Source organism: Podarcis cretensis (assembly GCF_951804945.1).
Source record: "Podarcis cretensis genome assembly, chromosome: Z".
NCBI lineage: Eukaryota > Metazoa > Chordata > Lepidosauria > Squamata > Lacertidae > Podarcis > Podarcis cretensis.
In genome coordinates this window covers 43319644-43347532 of record NC_137184.1, presented here as the reverse complement: position 1 = coordinate 43347532, position 27889 = coordinate 43319644, and the positions used below count along the sequence as shown (strand labels likewise).

Genomic DNA, 27889 nt, shown 5'->3' with positions numbered 1-27889 from the left:
GCCCCCTACCCCCCCCTCCGCCTCCGCCGCACGCACTAACTACTGCTGCCTCTCCCGCCGCCGCCTACTTGGGGCCCCGCCGCGTCACGTGACGGCGCCAGGTTTTTAATGTTTACATTCGAAGCGGGCGGCCCGCGGCGGCGCCCCTCCCCCGCTCCCCGCCTCATTCTCCTCAGCCGCCTCAGCAGCAGCAGCAGCAGCTCCGGCTTCAGTCTCCTCGGAGGCGTCCTCCCCTCAGCGACCGTTTCGCTTTCATTTCCGGGCGGCGGCGGCGGCGGCGGCGGCGACTCTCGGCAGCCCCAGCCCCCAGCACCACGACAACGGCGGCGGCGGCGGCGACGGTGGTGGTGGCGAGCCGCGTCGAGGAGGAGGCGAAGGAGGAGCAGCAGCAGCAGCAGCCGCCGCTCGCCGGCCTAAGCCGCCGCCGCCTCTTGCTCCACGCGCCCGCCAGGGACACGGAGCCCGGAGGCCACAAGAAAGGAGGAGCAGGCGGCCGCGGCGCCGCCGGCTGCCTCAGCCGAGGAGGGCCTTCCAGCGCCGCCAGCCCAGCCTCCTGCCCGGCAGCAGACATGGAGGAGCTGGTGGTGGAGGTGCGCGGCTCCAACGGGGCCTTCTACAAGGTAACGGGCGGCGGAGGGACGGCCTGGCCGGGAAGCGGAGGTTTAATAGGAAGGGGGGGGGGGCAGGCGCCCGCCTCGCGAAAGGGGCTCCGGGGTTGCAGGTAGGGACCTCCGGCACCCTTTGGCGATGGGCAACAGCCCCCTGTGGCTGAAGGGCTGCGGGCTTTTTTTTTGAGGGGGGGGGATCCCTGGCCCCTCTCAGTTTGGCGGCGGGGATACGAGTTGGTTAGGGTGAGTTGGGGCGCGTCCACCTTGCGCGTTCCTCTTCCCTCAGGCTTTGGGCAGACTGGTGTCCTGTTGCCTTGGGGGGGGGGGAATTAATGGTTTGCTTTGTGTCTGTGTTTTAATTATTATTTTTATTATTATGTGTTTCCACCTTGCATTACTGTTCCTTAAGTTTGTACACCGCCTTTTTGCGCTGCGAGCCGCCCCGCGGTCTGCAAAGGGAAGGTGGGCGTACGAATTTAAAGCATGATTTAAAAACGTGCATCGGACTCAACCGCTCCTTCTCCCGCAGCTCGGTCCTGCCGCGAGCCGGGCAGAGGCGCCCCAAATGGGAAGAGGCAAAGACCCCGAGCAAGAGAACGGGGCTCCCTCCTTGGGGCTTCCAGCAACTGGAATCTTTTACCGCCTCGCAGGCGGCGGGGAGGGTGTGTGCGCGCACTTTGTCGGTGGTTTTTGTTGTCAATTGTACTTTTTAGTTGCTTTATTCAGCGCACGGCAAGCCAAAACTGCAGACAGACAGACGACACACCCACCTGCCTGACATAGATAGGATAACTAATATGGAAAAAAGAAATGCATGAAAAACATCCCACCTGCTTCCAAATGGCCAATATTGGTGGTATATGCAGTTCATTTTGGGTGTCTGTATATTATATGCGTATGCTCATGGGGTCGTTTTGGTAAAGGGTAGGTGTCTGAGTTGGGCAGTAGTTAACCCAGCTGAGTTGGGGATACCTAGTTTTGATGAAGGGGGTTAAGGAGTTGAGAGGGTAGGAGGCTAGTGATGCCTTGGTTTCTTTCCCTGGGTGATTGAGGCATGCATCCCAGAAGCCTTAAAGGTGTATTTGGGGACCCGGTTAAATATAGAAATGAGTGGGGGAAAGTGTAGGTTTTGAGGAAGAGTTGCAGGAGACATTTAACTTGGATGAGGGGATTCTAGTAGGTGAAGTTGAAAGAGTGTGGCCATACATGATGAGATGCCCAGTCTTCGTTGCTCCAAGTGCACCAAAAATTTGTAAAAGTTCTTTAAAATTGAATCCTCATGAGCGCCTTTTTGCATAGTGTTAACTAACACTATTCCTTACTTCAGGTAGGTAGCCGTGTTGGTCTGACGCAGTTGAAATATATTAAAAAATTGTCCATTAGCACCTTAGAAACCAACTAAGTTTGTTCTTGGTTTAAGCTTTTGTGTATATTTCGACTAATACTTGCACCTGTGGTTCAAACTTGCATTGGTCTTAGGTTGGCTTCTGCAACAAATTAATAGTTAACTTCAAACTGTTAATACATTTGTATCAGTTGGCTGAAGGTTCTTTTTATTTTTCCTTTCACAAAATATCCTCAACCAAATTATTCAGGCATCCTCTGCCCTGTTTCAGCCCTATTGAAATCAAAATCACAATTATTGTGATTCATCTGCTAGCATATTAGAGTATTAGACATATTCCATTTGATAGTGGAGAAATTGGTTAATGGCAACATTCTGAACATGAAGTATCATTTATTGTGGATTTAATTCAAGTATCTGTAATTTCCAAAGGATTCAGTGGTATCAACTTCTGAACCTTAGTTTTCCTAAGAACAATACCTAGAGCATACCTTAGTCCTCTAGGCATTGCGGTTGGTACAAAAAATGAACTAAAAATCCTAACTTGAGCAGCTAGGATCTGCCTAGATTCTTAGAAGACATTTGTGTTTAAAATAGTTTATCACTGTTAACTTTCACTTTTTATATAAACACTAGAAGGTAGCTCTTAATGCTTAACACTAGTAGATATTTGGGCATTATTTCTTCTCTCTGTTCTTTTTGCAGCAACTTTGACCAAAAGAGTTAATACTTAGCCTCTTAAATGACCACATGGTTTAAGACTATAAAACCGATCAAACGGGCCAGACCTAACCAGTAGTTCAGGTGGAATTTTCTGTCTAAATGATGCAAAAGAAGCAAGAATGAACTTGGGAATTGGTTTCTGCAAAAGTTACCTATTTGTTATTTCCAAACAAGGCAGTTAATTTCAATGTATCAAGATAGTAGTGTCCAAACAAGACCACTGGTAGTTATTAGTGGCGGTTTCTGATACTATTTCTTTCATTCCGTTGAAATAGGTGTGTTTTTACTTTCTAAATGTACAGGTATATTAATGCTGCTCTTCAGCTGCAATATGTACAGTTAAATTAATTTGAATCCAGCTACAATCAGCAAGTTACTTAAATAGAACTAAATAAAAGCATCTGCCTATAATACTATGGAAGCATGCAGTGGTTCTTAAAAGTTTTCTATTTCAGGACCGCTGTGCTTTTTCTGAATCGGTGGACTTGTGAAAAGATTCCAGATTAAAATTCAGAAGTTACATTTGTCCCCTCTGAGCCTAATCGTGCAATGCTAGTGCTCAAATAGTGGCAACTACTTATTCACTGTGTGTGTGATACCATACTTTCTAAACATTTGAGTAAAGTTGTTCTGGGGTGACTGGATAGTAATCCTGCAACTTTAAATACTAACTTTAAACAAACTTTTTGCTGTAACATATTAGTAATAACATTATGCATGCCGTACATATATTTTGGTACCCTTTTGCATTTGTCATTTTTCTCTTCCATGCATGTAACGTGCATAAATTCTTAGCATAGCCAACCAACTGCTATATTGTGCCAGTTTGTTGCATTTAGAATAAGGATTCAGAGTTTCCATATTATACCATTAAGAATAATTTGTATATAAATGATATCTTAATAGTAATACCTGTAAATTCTCACTTCTCTTTTGCAGGCTTTTGTGAAGGATGTGCATGAAGATTCAATAACGGTTGCATTTGAAAATAAGTACGTATGGTCCTGGTACTGACTTGAATAGTTTTAGGAGATGCACTTATGAATTTTATATAATCCAGAAATGTAGTGGCATTGAGGTAGTGGATAAACTTAAATAAGTTAATATTTTGATATTTCTCTTGCAGCCTTGCAACCAGTTTTCGAAACTCCCATTGTTCTAGGTGCATTGTTCGACGGAATTTTATTAGCATGAGCAGTTTCTGAGCTCTGAGCCAAATATTTCCGATTAAAACTGCAGAGTGGAAGGAAAGGAGGACCTTTTTCTGCCTCCTCACTTCCAGCTACTCTCTGAAGACTGGAGAAGAAACCTTCTTAAGCATATTAGGGGTGGGTGGGCAGGGGAAGGACTAGACCATGTGAAAAATGAAAATAATATTTCAGCTGCAATTCATTCTTTTTCAGCTTTGTATTCTTGTTATTAAAAAGCACGCCTAGACATTCTATTCTTGCACCCATAACCTAGGTTTAAGGTCTATTTAGCTCCTAGCTTTTATATCTCAGTTTCTAACACTGCTTGCAACTACCGTATTTTTCCCTCTATAACACACAGATTTTTTCTCCTAAAAAGGAAGGGGAAATGTCTGTGCGTGTTATAGAGCGAATGTGTGGTCCCTGGAGCCGAAAAAGCAGGCAAAAATCAAATCGCGGGTCTCCTAGAAGGGAAACTTGAAAAGAGGAAGCGGCTGCTTTCCTCCATTCTGCCTCAGGGTCTTACTGCCCACCCTCCTATGTTTCGTTGCTGTGTTTGCTCAAACGGAACAAAGAGCAGGGAAAGCCCCTCCCCTCCAGGCAAGCAGAGGGGAAAGTGTTGTCTCTGTGCTCCGGTACTGCTGGGGGAGAGGGGGAGAGAGAGAGATGGCTGGCTTGGGTGGGGGGAAACTTTTGCCTTTCTTTCCTCCCTCCGTTAAATCCCTCTCCTGCATTCTTAGCCAGCTGCTTCTCTGCACACCCCTCTCATGTCCCTTCTTTGTTTTTCCTTCGCTCCCCACTTAAAATGTGGTTACAAAGCATAGATCCACATGGATCCTCAGGACCTTTGCATTGGGTCACCCCAAATTCACCATCAGATCACATAGCATGTCCATGGCTACAGCCTGCCCCCCCCCCCCAAATCACGCACCCACTGTTGCTTGGGGCTGCAATGGTGCAAAAACGTGGTTACAAAGCATGGATCCACAGGAATTCTCAGGATCTTTGCATTGGGTCACCCCAAATTCACCATCAAATCACATAGCATGTCCATGGCTACAGCCTGCACCAAAAAAATCACGCACCCACTGTTGCCTGGGGCTGCAATGGTGCAAAAACGTGGTTACAAAGCATGGATCCACAGGAATTCTCAGGATTTTTGCATTGGGTCACCCCAAATTCACCATCAGATCACATGTCTGTGGCCACAGCATGAAGCCCAAAAATGATACATCCACTGTTTCATTCAGAATGTTTTTCCCTTTGTTTTCCTCCTCTAAAAACGATGTGCGTGTTATGGTCAGGTGCGTGTTATAGAGCGAAAAATACGGTACTTCCAGAAGCGGTTGCCTGCCATTGCTGGCATTTTCTTTGGAACTCGAAGGCACTTGGTCAAATGTTCGGGGCAAATGCATGCTATTATTTCTCACAAGTATATCCTCACCATTAAGCACATGGGAAAAAATGAGTTGCTGTACACTTAAATAACTCCTCCCCTTTATACCCATAGCTGAAGAGTTCTGTGCATAGAGATGACTATGTAGGTTGGCACGGGGATATTTTTTCCATGTGGGGGAGACGTTTCCCTAATGCTGTAGAATAGTTTATAACCTGAAGAATTGTTGAGAAGTTTTATATAAGGAGATGAATTAAAACAAACAGCATGTCTGATAAAGATTAATCCATTTCAGTATTTAACATTATTGAACACTAAAATTTGTTTTCTTGAATGATTAACACACTAATCCAGTTGTCTTTGGTGAACGAATTACATGTATAAATATTATTGTTTACACTGCTTAGATAGTTTTATGATTAAGTAGTCTTAATCTTAAGAAAATAATATCAATTGCAGGTTCAGTTGCTCCTTTGAAAGCTACCTTCAAATGCTAACCTTCTGCATTTCTTTCTTGCTCCAAGATACGAAGTTGCATACCTGAACTCAGGAAGCCATAGTTTATGGTTTTTCATGAACATTCCTTTCTTGGCTGATTGTCTCTTCCCTGCCAGGCTATGTAGGAAACAAGTCACAATCCATGGTTCAGACCTTAATGTTAAGCCAGGGATTGTGTTTTCCTTTCTCCATGCACTTGCATGTAGGGGACAAATATACCAGAAAGAAGCAGTCAGGGTAAACCGTTAATTCTGGTTTACTGTGACTTACAAATGAGACCTGTGAAAATGTTCTGTCTTGACCTCTTGTATGACAAAGTGATAAACCCTAACCCAAGTGTGCTTTATTGAAATCCGTGAAATGTTCATGTGATGCATTTCACTCATGGCACTCATCTTTTGCTGCCAACTCACATTACTTTTGATGATATGCTGCAATGCTTCTCTGCGATATCTCTTAAAATGAGAGGTTAACTGTTTAACAGTCTAACACTTCGTTTCGTGTAACAATGCAAATCTGAAAGTCTTATGAGCACCTAAATCAGGAAATTTTTTTTGGCTAAGGGTTAGGTCACTGTGATTAATAATGGAAAATATAAATATTATGAAACCTGTCTCCCCCCCCCCCTTTTTTATGTCTTTTGTTAGGGTTTGTGATTTTGTGTTGACTTAAAATATTGCTTCAACTGTCAATATACTGTTCTAAGGTTGATTCCTCCTCCTTTGGAGTTAGTTCAAGAAGCTGTTGTGCTATGACTATTACTCCTATGTAATGAAAGTGAGGATTGGAGAGAGCATTTATACAGTTTGGGGCATTTTAAATTGGAGGTGCACAACTCAAATTAATAATAATAATTGAGTTGTGCACCTCCAATATACACATTTGTGCACGAGCCTTCAAAACATTCTATAACATTAGGCATAATGCAAATAGAAAAGCATGTGTCTAGAAGTTCTTCCTCTGCCTCTGTTTCAAAGGTTTTTCCAGCTCTTATCAGAGACTGATGAGAAATAAACTTGCTGATATCTTTGCCTGCCAATCTGCACCATGTAGGATCCCTCATTAAACTTTTTTCAGACATGTTTTTTGTTCCACCACTGTAACGACTTTTCAACAACCTTATTACAGTACTTCACTTTTTTTCTCAGCAACCCGTAGCATGATATTTTTACTAATCTCAAAATTTAGATGAAGGAGAAGCTGTGCAGTCAAAATGATGCAACCATTATTCTATTTTTGATATTACTGAGTGCATTAAACAAAGATTAGAAAATTAGTGTTTTACATTCTTGGTGGGGGACTACAAGCTGTCAGGAAATAAGTTACAGTTAGTCCATAGGCCTTCCATCGTGCTGGTTTGCCTTAAACTTTGTCAAATAAGTCAAAAGAAATTTATCTGCGGCAATGAGTAAAACAGCTTTTGGTTACACTTTTAAAAGGCTATTTTTTAATATTTCAGAATTACAAAGATAAAAATCCATCTCTTTCATTTAACACTCTTTCCAAGTTAGTTAGCTTATATAATCAGCTCATTGCAGACTCCTAATAATTTTGAATTTGTTCAGATTATTCAAGCTCACAGGGTTAGGGTCCAGGTAAGTAATCACTGGCCACTGTTCTTTATTGATGTTGTGTACTTTCTGCTTCACCTGCTTCAGTTACTATTTAATAGCCTTTGCTTTTATTTTGTATTTCAGTTGGCAGCCAGAGAGACAGATTCCTTTCCATGATGTCAGGTTTCCTCCACCTGTGGGTTACAATAAAGATATAAGTGAGAGTGATGAAGTTGAGGTAATAACTGTTTTAATTGAAGTTTTTAGGTCAGGGGAGAACATAGATAAAGTTGTAGGTTTTTTAGAGGAACATAATTGTAGTCTGTGTTAAAACTTCTTTAGGCTACTTTTTCAAGCAGTGTGCATCAGAAGCAATTCACACCCATTAAAAATCCATTTGAAAGAAACAATCACACAAAAGATCTAAACCAAAACAAACCGTACAGGCATAAGAATCCAGGAAAACAGTAGATGTTAGTGTGTGGACACAAAGGTACAGGTGTGCATGCAGTCAAAATAGAACATTTTTCTGTTTACACTTAGATTTTCACATTGAGAATCTTACATTATTACTAGTTGAGAGTTGATGGTGTATGCAGGATGAATAATATTACATGCAGACTCCAGAAGTGTCAAGGAGATCATTTTTAGCAAAAAATGCAATTCTGCTGGCTAGGTCTTCAAAAGAACCCCAAAGTGCCATACTTTCATCATTCTGGGTTTAATTTAAAGAAAGATAGCTTGCCAGTTTGAGGTAATCTAGAAATAAGTAAGTAGAAAAAGTAGAAATAGAAATATTAACAGAATAAATCTGATTATTTTCCACAACTAATTCAGTGGAAACAGAACTATAAACTATCTTTTCTATACCCATCAGAGATAATTTACTGTTGCATGTCTCTCCTTAATTGTAGCCTCAATCCCACATGCTACATGCATCGAGAGCTTCTCATAGAGATCTGTCTTAACCCAGCCTGATGCCCAGGCTGCTGCTGACTTGCACTTCAGCACAAACCCTATGTTGGGCAATTAGTTCATGTCCAGCAGAGATTCTTTTGCATCTCAACTTGGAACATACAGCAACCTGTTACTCAGTCTCTAGCCCTGGGCTCTAATCGTCAAGCAGCTTGCATGCATAGGATTTGAAGCAATGCTGCGGGTTTTCCAGAAAAAAATTGAGGATTGAAAATTTTTCATTGACCCCAATTGATATAGTTCTAACTGATAGTGTGCTTATTTGCCTGGTTTTTATTAAACTAAAAGCATGCACTGTTTTACTTGATCTACAAATATTTCAGACCTTTTCCAATAACCCAAAATCATTTGAACTGCAGTGCTTGTTTAAAAGCTTTACTTGGAAATTCTTAACTGCACAATCCTCTACATGTCTCCTTAGGAGTTAGTCCAGCTGAGTAACAACAGGCTTACTTCTGGGTACTTGGTTACAGACTTTCAGCAATTACATATTTTCCCCATATGTTTAATGAATTTGTTGAGGGTAAGATTGTGCCCACTGGTGCTGTCCCATAATTTGCACAGCATTCAGCTGTTTACACCATGCACAACTGGATTGCCTGGTACAAACTGTATATGCATATAGTTGTACAGAACCTGCTCAGAGCCATTCTCAACTTTCTCACACTGGCTGATGCAAAGCCTGATGCTACAATCCAGTTCCACTTCCATGCATTCATTGAACATGTATGAAGAACCAAGGTATAACTGTGAAACTGCCCAAACTGACTCTTAATGCATTCAGTTTTCTTTTTTTGAAACTGTATTTTTTAGAAATAGAAAACTTGCTATTGAAAGAGAGTAGAAAATATCCATTACAGATTCTTTCCCCACCACACTCGCCTTGAAAAAACTAGCTTCCAGATCACGCCCAGATGAGGTGCAGGATGGCTTTGAATATGGCTAGACCATGTACATTTAATCTAGCAGAATGGTTATGGTGCTGCAACTCAGTGGTATGTAGGGGGATATGAATAATAATCTCTTTTCAACTACTAATTTCCAGTATAGTGGGGAGCATTATTAGTGTGGTGTCCTGTTTTTCCACTAGATCATAGAATTGTAGAGTTGGAAGGGTCCAAGAGGGTCATCTAGTTCAACCGCTGCAGTGCAGGAATCATTTGCTCAATGTGAGACTTGAACCCATGACCCTGAGATTAGGAGTCATATTCTGTGACTGTGTCTACTGCATAATAATATGATATTCTACACTGTGATTTTGTTTAGGTTTATTCCAGGGCTAATGAAAAGGAACCATGTTGCTGGTGGCTGGCTAAAGTGAGAATGATAAAGGGTGAGGTAGGAATATATATAATTTAATATTCTGGCATTGACATGTTAAGTGTAGCTTTTGGATTTCAAGTTCTTGTGGGTCTCTTTTCAAGTATTTCCAATTTATTGGAAATTTCCTCCTAGAACCCAAGTTTAAATATGTGTCTAAGGGACGCAGATGGCGCTGTGGTCTAAACCACCAAGCGTCTTGGACTTGCCGATCATAAGGTTGGCAATTCAAATCTGTGTGACAGAGTGAGCTCCCATTGCTTTTTCCCAGCTCCTTCCAACCTTGCAGTTTGAAAGCATACCATTGTGAGTAGATAAATGGGTACCACTGCGGCAGGAAGGTAAATGGTGTTTCTGTGCGCTCTGGCAGTCATCACGGTGTTGCGTTGCTCCAGAAGCAGTTTAGTCATGCTGGCCACGCGACCCAGGAAAGCTGTCTGTGGAAAAACGCAGACTCTTAGCCTGAAAGTGGGGATGAGTGCTGTACCCCGAAGTCAAATTTGGCAGGGCTTAACCATCCAGGGGTCCTTTACCTTTTACCTTAAATATATGTTAAAGCAAAAAAATGTAGTTTCTCCCAGACGTAGTGAGACCCCTTCGAAGTACAGTTGTAGCACACATCACTTCTCAGTTAAACATTCTCTTAGACAATTTTGTTCTTTTGAATTAGTTTTATGTAATAGAATATGCAGCCTGTGATGCTACCTACAATGAAATTGTCACAATTGAGCGTCTACGATCTGTGAATCCCAACCAACCTGCAACAAAGGATACGTTTCATAAAATCAGACTTGATGTACCAGAAGATTTAAGGCAAATGTGAGTATAAAGATCTTTTATAAAGAGTTTTAATTCATTTTTTAAAGTTTGTAATACCATCTCATTATAGTTTTTGTTCTACTCCAATAACAACAAATGCTTGACTTTTACAAAGATGTTTACAAATACATTGCAGTTTAGATAGTTCTGAAAGCCCTGAAAGGCATTGTGTACAGCAACATAACATTTAATTAAAATATTGTATTTATTGCAATATATACATGAATATGAATGATTAGGATCCCAAATCTCACCTGTCACTATTTAATTGCCTGTACATGTATGGGGCAGATAACCTAACTAGTTGAAACCAAATGAAAATGTGTAAGTATAAATTTAACTACCGTTGGAGGCTTGTGAATTATTTCACTTTTAGTCACTTAAATATCATACATGACTCAGGTCTTTTTCCTAGACTGTGGCATTTCATTGTTATATTGGCATTGTTGTGATAAGGGCAGGTCAGCTGAGAAACACAGTGGAGCTCTTGGGCAGCTCTTCTCTTACCTCACACTATGGTGCAGAGCATACTAGGTTATACTGTTCTTCATGCAATCCTGTGATTGCTTTACGATATGATGGTTCCATTAAATGAACATTCTGAATTTTTTAAGTACTTTGTGTTTTAGGTGTGCTAAAGAATCCGCACACAAGGACTTCAAGAAGGCAGTTGGGGCATTCTCAGTCACATATGATTCTGAAGCCCATCAGCTTATAATTTTGGTATGTGTTTCTGCTTTTAATGTATTCAAACTGTTTTACATTGGATGTGATACTGATCAAAGATCTCTTTTCCTCCTGTCCCCAAATTATTTAGTCTATTGATGAGGTAACAACAAAACGCGCAAATATGCTCATTGATATGCACTTCCGAAGTCTTCGCACCAAGTTATCATTGATTATGAGAAACGAAGAAGCAAGCAAACAATTAGAGGTACTGTATCTGTTTGTATTTGAAAAAAACTGCACTGAAACTCCACTAAAGTTGTATATGCTCTACTGATACCTCTGTGGAGAGTTTTCAGGAGGTATACACTTCCGGGTTTGCTGTGTTCGCAACCTGAAGCTTACATATCCAGAGGGATATGTAAGCAGAAGTATGACTGTGTTGGCCTACTGTCCCAAAGAGGTAGATAACACTTCGATATTTAATTCATTGCCAGCAGTAGCTCTTGAAATAGTCCACTGTAGTTTCCATTTTACAGGCTTGCCTACCAGTAACTATTGAGACCATATAATTTGAACCTAGCTGAACTTTTGGAATGGTGAATACCGTAGATTCCAGTGTATTAGGCGCCAATTTGAGGGGGTCGTCTTATACGCTTCGGCAGCTTCGCTGGGCAGCGGCAGTGGGTGGTGGGCTCCGTGCCGAAAGGAAGCCACCCAGCAATGCTAAGCCGGCTTTGCTGAGCGGCTTCCTCCTGGCAAGGAGCTCACTGCTGTTTTGGAAGCTGCCGTCGCAGCAGCAGTGTGCAGTGCGCTCCGCTCCACACCGGAGTGGAGCCCGCCGCCCACGGCAGCCATACCCGGCGTATAAGACGACCCCCAACTTTTAAACCTCTTTTCCAGGGTTAAAAAGTCGTCTTATATGCCGGAATCTACGGTACTTTAAAATGCTAACAGATTTTCCACACATAATTGCTTTGCTAGCTTAACTGATTGTATTTGGTACTTTTTAAGGTGTCTCAAAGAGAGCATGAGGAACTTTGCTGATTTTGCACTCCTCTAAAGTTTCATTTCTAACCAAGAATGCATCTTTTCACAGAGTTCAAGGCAGCTTGCTTCACGATTTCATGAACAATTCATTGTACGTGAAGATCTAATGGGTCTGGCCATTGGCACTCATGGTGCTAATATTCAACAAGCCAGGAAAGTACCAGGTGTGACAGCTATAGATCTTGATGAAGACACTTGTACATTCCATATTTATGGAGAGGTGAGTTGCATCTGTTTCTCTCTTTCTCTTTCTCACTCTCACTCTCACTTACACATACAAACACAGCTCTGATTCTAAGACACTGCAGCCCTTTAACATCCATTTTATTTGTATTTCCTATAGGATCAAGATGCAGTAAAGAGGGCAAGAAGTTACCTTGAATTTGCTGAAGATGTCATCCAAGTCCCTAGAAACTTAGTAGGTATGTTGATTTGAACTATGATTTTGAAGCTGTTCGGAATCTAAGGCTCAAAGCAGGGAGTAGTTGAGTGCTGCTATACCAAAGAAGGATGTCAAAAATGCCATAACGTTTTCAAAAATGCCAAAGTTCTAGTGCTTTATTAAAGAAAAGTGCATGCTTATGAGCTTGTCAGGTTTCCTAGACTTTACAGAAACCGCACACACTCTAGATACAAAGCAACATACACCACTTTGACCTGATTTCCCATCACTTCACCTGACCGAATGAGGGCATAGATGGCAAATACCCAAATCTCACAGATAGCTTCCCATTTCCGTTCTCAGAGCCCAGCAGCCAAACCCCACAGATAAGGATAACATCAAAGCTAGCCAATTAGTCTATATCAAAGCAAGTGAATGTGAACATATATGAGCTCATGATTACATCAACTACCAATTAATTGTGGCATTTTCAGAAAAAGAAAAAGTTCATGAAAAGTTCACTGTTGGTTCAAAAGCTAAGTCAGTGCTCTTTTCCTTGGAAAGATCAGAAGACTATTTGAAACATGGCTATGCTATTCTTTAAGCTTCAGTTGTGATACATGTGTTGTGGTTTAACATCCTAACAATACACACCATAAAAAGTCCACACATAGCTTCTCGAAACCATGCATTAGACAGCTTTGAGTTAAAAGATGCTTTTCTGTATTAACACTGAGGGCATTTACCTGGCTTTTGGAATAGGCATTTTAAGTAATAGAACAAGTGATATATTTTATCTATTAATTGTGTCTCTTACTGGATCCAGTGTCTAGCAATTGATCACATGCACTAGAGCCAGGAGATGCTATCCTGCATATTACAAATATCTAGGAAGCCCATATGGATAACTTTTTGCTCCTCTTTTGTGCCTTTCCACTATCTGAGCATTTCAGTTCTCAAATTATGAATACTTGACTTGCTAACTAAAAAGCATAATATTTACTTTTCCTCATTGACAGACATTATTTTGTCCACTGAATCAGCACTTGCTTACTTAACATTCTGCACCCCAAAAGCTGGAAGAACCACTTTGTTTATTTGAAATAAGTGTTAACATATTTCAATTTGATTTCAGTTTCATAATTAATTAGTTTATTTATAGGGGGACTTCCGGGTTAGTGCGATCGGCTAATGGCGGATTCCCTCCGAGCTCCGGAGGGAATCTGCTCAACGGGGGCTGGGTCTTGCCGTGCCGGCGACACGGAGACCCTTTAAAACCACGGGCGCGAATGCCCGGGGACGTGGTGACTCGGCAGGCACCGTTAGCGCCCTCCCGACCCGCGAAGGAGCCTTTTTAAAGGCTACGGAACGGGTGCCGGGGAGCGGCATGGTGCTGTGAGTCCTCTGCTTCCCCCGCTGAGTGAAGCCGCAAGCCATTTGCCGGACAGCGCTGACTTCTTCCGTCTAAAATTCGGACTTAAATTTAAGAACAACAACCCGTGAGTAATATGGAACCGAACTTTTTAAATTATTTCGTTTACGGATCTGGTACGAGCGGGGGGAGGTGAAAAGAGGAAGTCCGCCTCACCCCCATTGTAAACAGTCTAACAGCAAGGATCTGCCAACTAAGGTTGTGAGAAGAGTCGTCGGTTATCTTTGGTGATTGGATAAAAGATATTAATTCCACGGACTTTAAAAGATCAAGTTATCGTGCTGGAGGGCAAGAGCTTATATGTTTTGATTAAGTACCACTTTTCTAGAGACCGGGAGTAACTCGTGAAAGAGCCTGTGGTGGACTTACAGGAAGCCTTTGACAGCTGTCAGATTAGCTGTCAAAGTTTGGAAAGAACTGAAAGTTTTAACTTTAGCCGGTTATTTTGATATAAAGTAACTTAAAGCAAAGGAAGATTGATACAAACAACATTGACTTTTGGGTCAGAAGTGAAAGGAATACTAAGTAACAAGAATCCCTCTAGAGGGGATTCACGGACACTACAAGATGGAAATACATCAGGAAATATGAGTAGAGCTGCAAGAGCTGGTCGTTCTCATGAGAAAGCTGCAAGAGACGTATGAGCAAGGTCATGTTTGGTCTACAAGCCCTTCAAAGTCGAAACCTACAGAAAATATAGCTACTGAGATGGAAAAGGGCCTGATACTCAAAACACGGGCAGCTGGACAAGAAATGAAACTAAAGAAAGAAGAGGAGGAAAAGACACTTGTTAAACAAGGGACGGCCGAAGTGATACAGAAGACAAATGAGAGCCGAGGACTTATCAAGATGATTTCAAACCCAACCAGAGTGAAAGTTGGACTAGCTGGGATGTATGAACTTAAGAAACAAAGACGGAGCTTCACATTTAAACAACCTGACTTGGTTGAAAAAATCACTGACAGTATTGAGAAAGTACTTTTTCGAGTTTGGGTATTTAACATAAAAGATTTCCAAAGAAGCCAGCTGAGAGGGACTGAAGGGGACTTGAGAGCCTCGGACGTAAGGGCACCGGGCTAAAAAGATAGACTTACGGATTTAGGTTTGGGGTGGAAACCGGGGATGGAAAAGGAGGGCTTGGGAGCCCGAAGGGGGCCTGATTTTCACTATGTAGTGTAAAAATCCTCTTTTCTTTTTTTATGTCATTCATTAGTAATAAAATGGGGAATTCGTGGATGGGAACCAGGGACAACCTTAGGAAAAGTATTTTTATTTTGTTTTTGATTTTTTCTGTTCTCTTATCTTTCGTATATATGAATAAGGTATATAGTTTAAGTGTTATTGATTAGACTAAAGTAAATACAACATTGAAATAATGGCTAAAATAAGTGATGATATTAAGGTAAAAACTTGCTGAACAAATATGGGAAATGGAATACAAGAAGGGGAGGCGTGGGGAAGTCCAGAAAAGAAGCTATTGAAAATGGGATTTAAAAGGTGGAATCTCTTTTTCTTTTTTTTCTTTTCTTTTTTTTTCTTTTTTTCTTTTTTTCCTTTTTATGTATGTATTTTTGTTATTTGTACCTTTTAGAAATGATAATAAACATTATTTAAAAAAATAATAATAATTAGTTTATTTATAAATGTTATAAGTTTATTTTGTTTATAAAAATATATCATAGAAATAACAAAGCAGTTTACAATAATGACTATATCTAATAAAACACACCCAAAAATCCAAGACCCTCTGCCAACTGTTACGGAGAGATGTAGTCTTAATTATCCTATTTTTATATTCTTATAAGTTTAGAAGTTTAGAGTCAAACAGAAATCTGCCTCTTGCGTTTAAGTAGGTATAATCCTGCAGTGCATGAGGATCAAATAACTGCAAGTTATAGGTTGTATGAAGACTCGTTACAGTAACCAGGTAGCATACTTGCATTTTAAGGAGATAAACTGATTAAAAATGGGGATATGCGATTGAAGTTACTGTTTATAAAATTGTGGTTTTTTAAATTTTTCATTATGCTAATCATGATCTATAACATCTAGAGCACCTGATTTGGATTAAGATGAATGTACATTGCTGTTTTGTGATAATGTGGTTGTTGTTTTTTTGTTGAATGAGTCCAATTTTTTAAGCCATAGGCTAGGAGAAAACCGTAAATACGATAATCAATGGAGATGGAGCATGTGTGTGTGCATGGTTTTCAATCTCACAGGGAAGCTTCTATGTGCACTCAACCAAATTCACTTACAAGCCCCATGGAAGGGAGTGGTTGGTATGCAAACTTACTGTAGCAACACATGGTTGAAACTTTCAGATAGTTGCTGAAATATATTCTGTGCTAATATTTCTATTTGTCTGATCAAAACCCTAAATTCTCCCTGTTGTGTATGTTTTTATAATAGGAAAAGTTATAGGAAAAAATGGAAAACTCATTCAAGAGATCGTGGATAAATCAGGTGTTGTAAGAGTGAGAATTGAGGCTGAAAATGATAAAAATATTCCACAGGAAGAGGTATGTGAAGTGAAATAAAGTGGACTTGGTTTATATGCTGTTTCATATTTAGTGAGGGTGGGGGGACAGATGCAATTTCCTAAGCACTGTCCATTTCTATTATAAAACTTATGCATATAGGTTCTAAGTTAACAACCCTGCCTAATTATGATTGATCTGTTTAAATAAATCTCTGTTTTAAGAATAATATTTCATTGTACAGTGGTACCTCTGGATGTGAACAGGATCCGTTCCAGAGTCCTGTTCACATCCTGAAGCAAATACAAGCTGTGCATGCATGGGTCGCAATTCGCCGCTTCCACGCATGCACGTGACATCATTTTGAGTGTCTTCGCATGCACAAACGGAGAAACCCGGAAGTAACGCGCTCCGCTACTTCCGGGTCGCCATGGAGCGCAACCCGAAAATGCTTAACCTGAAGCTACTTCAACCCGAGGTATGACTGTACTTAAAAGTGCCATTAAAGGGAAAGGGAAAGGTACCCCTGGCCGTACGGGCCAGTCGTGTCGGACTCTGGAGTTGTGCGCCCATCTCGCTTAAGAGGCCGGGGGCCAGCGCTGTCCAAAGACACTTCCGGGTCACGTGGCCAGCGTGACAAGCTGCATCTGGCGAGCCAGCGCTGCACACAGAAACGGCATTTACCTTCCCGCTAGTAAGCGGTCCCTATTTATCTACTTGCACCCGGGGGTGCTTTCGAACTGCTAGGTTGGCAGGCGCTGGGACCGAGCAACGGGAGCGCACCCCCACCGCGGGGATTCGAACTGCCGACCTGACGATCGGCAAGTCCTAGGCGTTGAGGTTTTACCCACAGCGCCACCCACGTCCCTAAAAGTGCCATTAGTTATCCTTATTTTTAGCCTGGTGAAATAGGTCACTATTTCCATTTTAGAAATTAAGACCTTGAATTAGGAGAGAGGGGAACTTTCCCCATGAATACACAGCAGGTCCATGGCAGAGGTGAAATTTAAACCAGGATGCAAGTCCCCGGAGTAGCTTATCTGATAACATTAGCTTGATATTGTTGAAAACTGAAGGTTTTCCTTTATTATGTTTGGATAATTCGTACCAGGGTGGATTTGATTTAAATCAAATTGATTTAATCAAATTGATTTAAATCATTTTTATTTTTTTTATACAGAAAGACTCATTCTTGCTGGTATAATCTTAATATTTACAACCAGAGGAAGGTTTCATTTTTGGAATAATAAATTTTCAGAGTAGTTTTTACAGTTATATCAAAAATTACTGATTTGGTTATACTATTAGAAATACATAAGCAGATAATTATGAAATTATTGTGAGGTTTAATAAGTAAACTGTTTATATTTGGACAACTTTTCTGCTGTACTTTATTGGAAGGAGAAAAATTATCATTTCCTTAATAACAATTTAAGCAATTTATTTAACTAAAGCAATAACATTGTAGCATATGTATCCATGTTTGTTAACTGGTGTGGTTAAATGTTTTTGTTTAATAAACAACAACTTAGTTTTAGCACACATGAAAAACTTAAAACAAATCCTCATTTCCTGATGCATAGCCTTTGGACTATAATGTAATCTAAATAGAAGACTATACTTAGAAAGATTTTTACTCCAGAAGCATTTTATATTTAAAAATCTGATTTAAATCAAAGAAATCCTATTTAAATACAAAAAATACGATTTTTTTTAAAATTAAAAAATCATTTATTTTTATCCACCCTGTCCTGTACATTAATAACAAACCATTTCCCATGTATAAATTCTTGTGTAGTAAAATGTCACCATGCACATACAAGTCAATATCATTAGACTTGTGTGAATCCCAAGGTTTTCAAAGGTATAATGAGGATTGCTCAGTGGACATAAAAAATTAGTTGACTGGGGGGGGGGGTATGAAATGGAGAACTGTGAAAGAGACTGGCTTAGAACCCAGGCATCTTAAAGGGTCATAATACAGACTTCCTTTTTTTAGGTTCTGAAAGAGCAACAGATTCATGTATGGGAACATCGAGAGTTGTATTTCCATTTCAGAATTTAAGTATATCTCACAGCTTAGGTTTTGGTGATGGTCTTTATATCCTGCTGTATCTTATGGGCTCAGAACTTTAATAGAGTCCAAAGTTAGGTGGTGGTATTTAGCCAAAAAAATTGTATTGTGATTTTTTTTGTACAGTTTTGTACAATTGTACAGTTTTGTACAATTGTAATTATTTTTAATGTACAGTTAGTTCCAGTAGCATATTTGTCACTTCCCTTTGGGTTTTTTATCAAACACATGTATTAATAAATATTTAAAACACAAATCTGTTGCATTGGCCCGTTGCATAATTTCTCTGGAACTATAAAGTGCTTGTATGGTGACCATGTCTCAAAAAGCAGAAAGTAACTACTGCAGAGAGATACTTGCACATTTAAGGTTCTACCAATGTATACTGTAAATTAGGCATATACCTATTTGCAGTTTTCAAATGCTTCTTTAAAAGGTGGGTTGCAGTGTTTATATCCTGTCAAGTTTTGAGTTGAAGGTTCTGTATTAACTCCTATGTATTTAATGACATCACTAATACTTGCATTCCTTACACTGCAGGCGTTAGTTGTGTCATCAACTGTGGCAGGGAGAAAGCAAAAACCTGAACTCAAAACTTGGCAGGTAAGTAACATTGAACCTCCCCTCCCCTCGTTTTTCCCCTCTTCTTTTGCAAGTTGATTTAACACTTAACGTAAGTGATAACTGAAGGATCATCTTTTAACAGATAAATGTACATTTAACATGTAACAATGGAAGGGGAAGGCATGGTTTGCTGGGGAGAGGATACTGTTGGAGAGGTGGGGGACCCAGATTTCTACTGGCAATCTGCTCCCAATCTCTTGCCCATTCTCTATTTTTAACACTCAGTGAGATGGGCAGGGTGTGTGTGTGTGTGTGTGTGTGTATGTATATATATATATATATATATATATATATATATATATATATATATATATATAAATTCATGCCTATACCCTTGGAGGCGTAGGGGAATTAAAGGTGTCACTGAACTGTCTTTTTCCTCTTGGGAAGCCTGCAAATCCTTATGGACTTTGCTCCCTAACTTTACAAAATGTAATGTGTCATTTAAGTGGGGTAACCACTCCCCTAGGACTATTGTGCCCTCTGATCGGCTGGTCCTGTTGATGAACACCAGGCCAGTACTTAACAAAATCTCAGATCTGATTCTGGATAAGGGAACAGACCTGCCACATATTACCAGGACCTGAATGAATCAGCTGGTTAAAATCTATCTGACCCAGGTTTGCCCACCTAGGTACTCAGTGCATCACCAATCCAAATTAGATGGTCTGAAGGGAAGTCATTGTCCACAAGGGTAATTATGTTCAACATAATATTAATATAATAATTTATTATTTCTACCCCAGCCATTTGGCTGGGTTTCCCCAGCCACTCTGGCGCAGCACCCATCAGAATATTAAAAACCTGATAAAACATAAAATATTAAAAACTCCACTAAACAGGGTTGAGTTCAGATGTCTTCTAAAAGTAAAATAGTTGTTTATTTCCTTGACATCTGATGGGAGGATGTTCCACATGGAGGGCACCACTACTGAGAAGGCCCCTCTGCCTGGTTCCCTGTAACCTCACATCTTGCAGTGAGGGAATCGCCAGAACATGAAACCCCCTCTCTTCTTTCCTGGGCGATGAGAGTTGTACCTGGTGTTTGGTCAGAGAAATTGATTGGGGCTGCTATGGGTGTCCTGTCAACCTCAGGAGCCCACTGTTGAAATTCTGCAAGGCAATCTGAGGAGATTATTGCCTGCCTCCATGTGAAGTTTCTGAAGTGTTCAGCGTATCATCCTGTCCATTTTTATGGAATCTGTTACAGTTACTCGTGCCTGAAGATGTACACAAGATGTATGCAGCTTGCTATATGCTCTCTGCCCATGCTCATCTCATCTGGTTTGCATCTAAGAGTTGGGAACACTGTTTTTGGATTGTTTTATTCCTGTACAGGTTCTCTCCCACCTTGTGCTGGACGACTCTGCCTGGGTCCCTTTCATCATTCCCATTGCTATTTAATACCTATATGAAGCTGTTGGGTGCATTCATTTGGAGGTTTGGGTCAAGGTGTCACCAGTATGCTGAAGATACCCAAACAGCTACTAAATTCTTACAACGTGTAGACACTGTGGATGGGCAGTTTCCAGGCCGAGCAATTGAGTTGTATACCTGCTCTGGATGGAAATTTACTCTCTCTAAAGGAGCTGGTGCATAGTTTGACTCTGCTGCTCAACCAATTGCTACCTCTAGAAACCCAGCTCGCCTCCTTGTCTTGGAGCGTTTATTACCAATTTCAGTTGGTGTGCTAACTTTGACGGTTCCTGGACAGGGATACCCTTGCCATGATGGTCCACGCAATGATAAACTCATGATTAGACACTTTCAGTGCTCTGCACATGGGGCTACTCTTATGCCTGGTTCAGAAGTTGCAGCTTCAGATGCGTTCATGGCATACTCAGCATTGAGATCAGCATCTGCTTACTTACTTGTGAGCCAAATTCAATGTTTTGTTGATTTTATCCTGGGATGAGGATATCTAGCAGACCACCTCCCACAGTACAGATCAAGCTAATTTGTAAGATCTTCTGAGGAAACACCACTGGTCAGTTCAGGACCAGCATGTTGTCACTTTAGGACAATGCAAAAGTGGGCCTTTTCAGTGATAGCACCCACTTTCTGGAATCCCCTTCCTCAAGTAATTCATGAGGAAGAGATAGTACTGACTGCCAAAGAATTCTTTAAACCTTTGTTGGCTTACACCTTCCTCAACTGACTTGTTTTTTTCTTTTTCTTTTGTACACTGCTTGGCTTTAATTGAGATATACAGGTAGCTCACAACTGCTTGCATGTGAGATTTCAACTTTGCACAGTAGAAATAACACAGATTAAATACACGAAAGGCAGAGTGGTTTTTTTTGTGCAGTTCCCCCGCTCAGAAAGAGCTTTTAAGCTCTTCCTTGCTTGCGGGTTGGAGGGTAGGCCTATTCAATGCAACAGCTCCAGAAGATAAGGTTGCTCCCCCAGGGGCAGTTCCAAAACGTGGTTTTTTGTATATATGCACCATCTCCAGGATGTAACCCTCATGTAAGTTGTGAGTTATCTTTATTATGAATAAATATAATTTTATAGAATTGTATCCAAAGTTCTACTCAGAGAAGACCCATTGAAATTAATGGACATGACTAACTTAGGTCCATTAATTTCAGTGAATCTACTCTGAGTAGAACTTAGTCGGAAAGAACCCACAGTCTTTATGTAAACCACCTGGAGACTGATACTTTATTATTTGCTTGTAGTATTTTATGTTGCTTAACAAAATTCACATAGATTTTAAATGCCATCTGGAAAGTTATGAGTATCGATAGAGCTAGGAATGTTCATTCTTTTCCTAAAGAAATTGCAATTGCTATGGCTTTGCACCTGAAGATCTCTGACTCACCAATTTCTTTCTAGGGAATGGTTCCTTTTGTCTTTGTGGGAACCAAGGACAGCATTACGAATGCCACAGTTCTTTTGGATTATCACCTCAACTATTTAAAGGTAAGGAAAATGAGCATACTTCGTGGGGAGCAGAAAAGTTAGCTTAGAACAGCAATGTCCAACAGGTCGATCGTGATCTACTGGTAGATCCCTGTAATGTTTTGATAGATCGTGGTCGATCTCTGGCTCCAATTCCTTAGTGCCCCCAAACTGTCTCCTGCCCCCCTCGGCCCCCCCTCCATAGCTGTATGATCTCTGGGAGGGAAGATGGAGCTTTCTGGAGCTTTCTCTGCTGCTGTTTTGATCCATAGTGATCTTTTTGTGAGTGACTTTTTGTGATCTTTTTGTGAGTGACTTTACCCCTTTGTCCCTAGCCTTTCCCCCCAAAAAAGCTTTTTTTAACCCCTAATAAAAGCTCAACAGATTCGAGCTGACCCCCCCCCCAAAAAAAAACCAGGGCTTTCCTCCTCCCCCAAAAAAGCTCCACAACTTTGAGCTGAACCCCAGAAAAACAGGGGTATATCACTGCCAGTTTTTAATTCTGAAAGTAGATCTCTGTCTCTTGAGAGTTGGCCATGGTTTGTGAGTTTCTAAGCTGATTCAAATACTGATGTTAAATAGCTATGTAGGAAACAGAATTCTTAACAATCCTGACATTATCATATATTTCTTAAGCCAGTTGTGGAAGAAGCCAAACCTCTGACCAAGACACTTAATAAGATTGGTTAAAATGGCAGCAACTTCCTGTAACTTATTTCTCTATTTATAGGAAGTGGATCAACTGCGTCTAGAGAGATTGCAAATAGATGAACAGCTTCGACAGATTGGGGCCACTTCCAGACCACCACCAAACCGCACAGATAAAGAAAAAGGATACATGACTGATGATGGCCCAGGCCTTGGAAGAGGTAGCCGACCCTACAGAAACAGAGGGCATGGGAGACGTGGACCAGGCTATGCTTCAGGTAGGTAACTTGGATTGTTCAGACTTGTACCCTCTGATTTGTTATGTGCCTTTATTTGTTATGTGGTTGAGTATGTCTAAAAATGTGAATGAGTTGCAGATATGGAAATAAATGTGACTTCTACATAATAGTTGTGACACCTACTATGTTCATTGTCAGGTTCATTTGGTTATGTCTTAATGTCCATTCTGAAATACTATACAGATTGAACATCTATAAATTTAGCTTTATTAAGGTACTAATGTACCTTAAGTTGAAAGTAATGTATTGAGTTCAAAGATCCTAATTTCTTATCCAGAAGGAAAAATTACCTCTTCCATTATCCATAATTGGATAGTGAGGTTCTCATTTGTTTCTGGGAGCTGTATAACAAATTACAAAAACACCATGAAAAGATTTTATTTTTACTGAAATTTTGACATTGTCATGTGAACTGTATTGGTCAGTGTCTACAAACTGTTGTGAATATAAGTCAGTCTACACATTGTTCTTGTCACTACTTGCAGTAGTCTTAACAAGCCGTTCTGTACAATTTCTTCACACATGCTACATGTAATCAGGACTCTTATTGCAGCTACGTCAAAGCAAATTTTAAACAGCAGCTCATATAATAAATTCCTCTTCATTCTTATCACTAGTGAATTGAGCTGAGATCCCTTTTCTGAAACAGATAAGCTGCTTAAATTAATCTAGACTAGAACTTTACTTTTACATTCCCCTTGCTGAGAAATATTACAGAAACTATATGAAACTAATATTTTAGAAAGAGGCTAGTTTTAACCGGTGGGTCATTCAGTTGGTTGGATTTTTCTAAAATATTGTGAAAATAGACTGTGGTATGTTTTGGTTTTTTTAAACTTTGATAGGAGCTAATTCTGAAGCATCAAATGCTTCTGAAACAGAGTCTGATCACAGAGATGAGCTTATTGACTGGTCATTAGCCCCAGCAGAAGAAGAGCGTGACAGCTACCTTCGTAGAGGAGATGGGCGAAGACGTGGTGGAGGTGCACGTGGTCAAGGAGGAAGGGGTCGGGGAGGTTTCAAAGGTGAGTAAATGATTATGATACTACATGGCAGATGAGCTATTAGAGCTCTTGATCACGTCCTGTACAGCTGGTGTGTGTCTGAAATGAAGAAATGAAGCTAGTAGATTTGCTGAACAACATTGTAGCAGTAACAAAACAAAAAAACCCCGTTTAAAACTGAATCGGGCCAAACCATATTCCATGCGAACTGAGGAATGGTAGAGGCAAAATAGCAACTGGAATTTCCAGAAAGCAAGGAGTGAGAGAATACAGAGGAGAAATCATATCATTAAATACTGTTGTCCACTCACAAGAAGGACACCAAATCTGCCCAATTAACAAGCTGTGTTGTTCCTACACAATATATGTCCCTAAAGTTGTACAGCTTGGGGCTTATCAAGCCACTTTTGCTATAGGTCCCACCCTAAGCTACTGATTAGAGGTTTTTCTGTGACTCATTTCCCTAAAATGTTTTATGATTTTTATCTATCTTAATGTGTGAACATCTAATTTCCACCAGAAATGTAAAGCATTCCTTTTTTTACATTTATATATCACTTTCCTACCAGTATACTCAGTGCAGTTTACTATTTAAAAAGTACCGTATTTTTCCATGCATAAGACACCCCCCCCCCCCATGTATCAAGACAACTCTTTTTTTTTAATCAAAGCACTGGTATATTTAGTACCATATATTTAAACAGCAGCGATCAGGTTGGACAAAGTTGTTGAGCTTTTCTTCAGCAATCACAAGCTTGCCCAGTCCACCACTAAGCCTGCACTGAACATAAACCCCTGTGCATTCACCATTTGTGTATAAAACAGCCCCCAATTTTTGACTAATTTTTTAAAGCAAAATATTGTCTTATACTCAGAAAATACGATAAGATCCAAAGAACAACAATAACGGGGAAGACTTTTCTAAAATCCATTTTTGATGTGCAGGAAATGATGAACAGTTGCGAACAGATAACCGTCAACGTAATTCAAGAGATACTAAAGGGAGAACAGCAGATGGGTCACTTCAGGTAAAAAAATCGTTTGTTTATTTATTTATTTATTGCCTATGCACTTATCAGCATCTGCATAAATGGAGTTGCTCTTGATAGTCATGGAGTGATGCATCCATGCACACCTATCCCTGTCTGCATAAGAGTCCCCACCCCCCTGGCAATTCTGCAACTTTACATGTGGTCATTGGAAGTTGCCACAGTAATGGTATATTACTACCAATGACTGAAGATGTTCATTAGCCCAAGGGGGAGGGCTAATTTTTAGCAATTCCTCCTTCATTCCCTTGTGTGCCCCTAAATCTGACTGGGTAAAATGAACACTTTGAGCTGGTGTAGGAGGGGTGGGAATTCCCTAAAATTGTTGTCGCCTCCCCCAATTCCGCTGATGGTTACTGTCCATCAGTGAACAGACACCATTTGGTACTACCCAAAATAATTTTATTTAGGTTTTTAATCTCCATCATTCCCAAAGGATCAAGTAGAGTAATACTTTTGAACAGTTGACTTAATAAAAGCTCTGAAATGCATTTTTTGAAATTAGAAATCCTGTTTCTAAAAATATACAAAAATAAACCACTGCTTAGCTTTAACTACTAAATGCTTACCTGTAGAAGATCAACTTCCATCTTATTTGGAAGATAAATTCCAGGTTTTGTTGGGTTTGCCTAGGAAACCAGTCCTGCAAAATGACTAATAGCTATGATACATACAGTCAAGTGTTGCAGAAAGTTCTGACCTTTGTACAAGCCTAAATGCCTGAACAGTATTAAAAATAAATTTGGTTTCTTTTTAACGGCACACTTCTAGAATATATTTTATTTGAAGAAGGGGGAGAACTTCTTAGAAAAGTGCTCTCCAACGAGTCTTGATAAATGTTCCTTTTTAAATTACCAAAGGGGTATGCTTTATATAACTCTAATTTGTTTCAGATCAGAATTGACTGCAATAATGAAAGGAGTGTCCACACTAAAACATCACAGAATACCTCCAGTGAAGGTAGCCGGTTGCGCACGGGTAAAGATCGTAACCAGAAGAAAGAGAAGTCGGACAGCGGGGATGGTCAGCAACCATTGGTGAATGGAGTACCCTAAACTGCATAGTTTGAGAAGTTATATTTCCTAAACTGTTTCAGTAAAACTTATTCCACATTAGATAAACTTATTAGGCCAAAGACAAATAGTAGGCAAGATGGCGCAGGGCATGAAATGAATATAAAAAGTTCTTTTCGCCTTTTTTAAACATCAGTATGCAGTTTTTTCAAAATAAGATGTTTTACTTGCATTAAAAATACCTTGAACTTCTGGAAAAAATTGCTTTTAAGTACATATTGCACTTCAAACGATGAAATAATCCATTTGTTTGTTTATAAAATAATGAAACTGTGCATAGGTATTTCTGTTCAGTTGTACCATTTCAATGAATTGGTCAAAATCACTGCTAAATTTCAATTTTTAGAATAAATAGTGTTTGCAGTAATCAGATTGGGCTTCTGTTTTTAATCTTTTAGGAGTTACTCACCTTAAACATTAAAAGGTTCTGTTTTATGTCCTGTGTCAGTTCACATTTTGGTTCACTTTTTCAGTATTTTAGTGAACCTCTCGATATATGTGTAATGTAACTAAATTGTCATTTTCATTAGCAAAAAGTTGTATGATCTGTGCCTTTTTTATATCTTGGCAGGTAGGAATACTATATTTGGATGCAGAAATCAGGGAAGCTGAGTTGGAAACACTAAATGTACAATATATGTAGCAAAACTTCTCCAACAATTAGTACTTTATTAGAAGAATGCATGCTTTCCATATTTTTTTCCTTGCATAAACATCCAGTTAGGCAATTTTAAGAATAGAAAATTTATTTTGCACTGAAATAATGGCAGATTGTGTTACTGAGATGGTGTGTTTTGTTTTTGTTTCCTTTTCAGACAGGACAAGAGAAGTTTTTTGTTTTGTTTTTTGTTTTGTTTTTTAAAACCTATTTCCATTTGTGATAAACTAAAACAATTCATGGTTACTGAGGGAACAAATTGTAACTTGTTCATAAGCTAGTAGTTTGTGCCTGCTGTTGGCCAGAGGACCAATTTTAAAGAATAGCTTTCTTTTTAGTTCCCCTACATTTTTGTTTGAAATTTGGAATCTGTCTCAGATGAGAAAGGAAGTTGATTTCTATATGTGAAACTTAGAAAAATTCAGGGATAGTGTAGTTCAACAGCCTTGGAAACAGAACAGTCTTACAAGGTCTCGTGTACAAGTAGATTCAAAACATGTTACTGAAGTTGGCATTAAGTTTAGTTGCCCATAATAGGGGTGGGGGATGCTTTTTATTTCTGATCATGAATGAAATTGTACTTGCAAAAAAAAAAAAAAGTGTAATAGGACTTCCATTTTAAGCTATTCTGTTTTTCTTAAATTACTCCAGTAGGAGTTTGGGTGATTATGTACAGAATTGTACAAACCTGGCCCTTGTATCTGCATGTTGTGCATTTTTGTTTCTCTGCTGCTTTTTCTCGGCCCATCCACCCCCTTGCATACAAGCAAGCATATAAAAATGGCAACAAACTGCACACAACTTGAACAAATATTAAAAAGTCTTAAATATTGCCAAACTTTAAATGTTGATTTCTAGTTATTTATTTTGGGGGAATGTATAGTATTTGAAAAAAACTGAAATTGGTACCTTGCACACATCATCTGTAAGCTGTTTGGTTTAAAATACTGTAGATAATTAACCAAGGTAGAATGACCTTGTAATGTAACTGCTCTTGGGCAATATTCTCTGTACATATTAGCTACAACAGATTGGATTTTATGTTGACATTTGTTTGGTTATAGTGCAATATATTTTGTATGCAAGCAGTTTCAATAAAGTTGGATCTTCCTCTGCTAA

General features: G+C 39.8%; 1 protein-coding gene across 4 annotated transcripts; it reads left to right on the top strand.

Annotated features, from left to right (window-relative positions):
* FMR1 (fragile X messenger ribonucleoprotein 1) lies at window positions 1–27889 on the top strand. 4 transcript variants are annotated; one of them, XM_079962805.1, is made up of 16 exons: window positions 1–620; window positions 3616–3668; window positions 7458–7551; window positions 9555–9626; window positions 10279–10427; window positions 11057–11150; window positions 11245–11361; window positions 12193–12363; window positions 12487–12565; window positions 16370–16479; window positions 19052–19114; window positions 21974–22060; window positions 22770–22965; window positions 23868–24011; window positions 24936–25018; window positions 25933–27889. In XM_079962805.1, the coding sequence occupies exons 1-16, from the start codon at window positions 570–572 to the stop codon at window positions 26092–26094; spliced, it is 1725 nt and encodes a 574-aa protein (XP_079818931.1). In that variant the 5' UTR covers window positions 1–569; the 3' UTR covers window positions 26095–27889. The 4 variants fall into 4 exon arrangements, with proteins under 4 accessions (XP_079818931.1, XP_079818933.1, XP_079818930.1 ...); XM_079962807.1 differs by having other exon boundaries at window positions 2–620; window positions 23832–24011; window positions 25938–25975; XM_079962804.1 differs by having other exon boundaries at window positions 3–620; window positions 23832–24011.

Excerpts from the sequence above, each read along its gene's own strand:
- FMR1 (XM_079962804.1), top strand. The coding sequence starts at position 570 with ATGGAGGAGCTGGTGGTGGAGGTGCGCGGCTCCAACGGGGCCTTCTAC. Across the intron at positions 16,480-19,051 it reads AAAATATTCCACAGGAAGAG|GCGTTAGTTGTGTCATCAAC; the intron begins GTATGTGAAGTG and ends CTTACACTGCAG. Across the intron at positions 24,012-24,935 it reads GGGTCGGGGAGGTTTCAAAG|GAAATGATGAACAGTTGCGA; the intron begins GTGAGTAAATGA and ends TTTGATGTGCAG.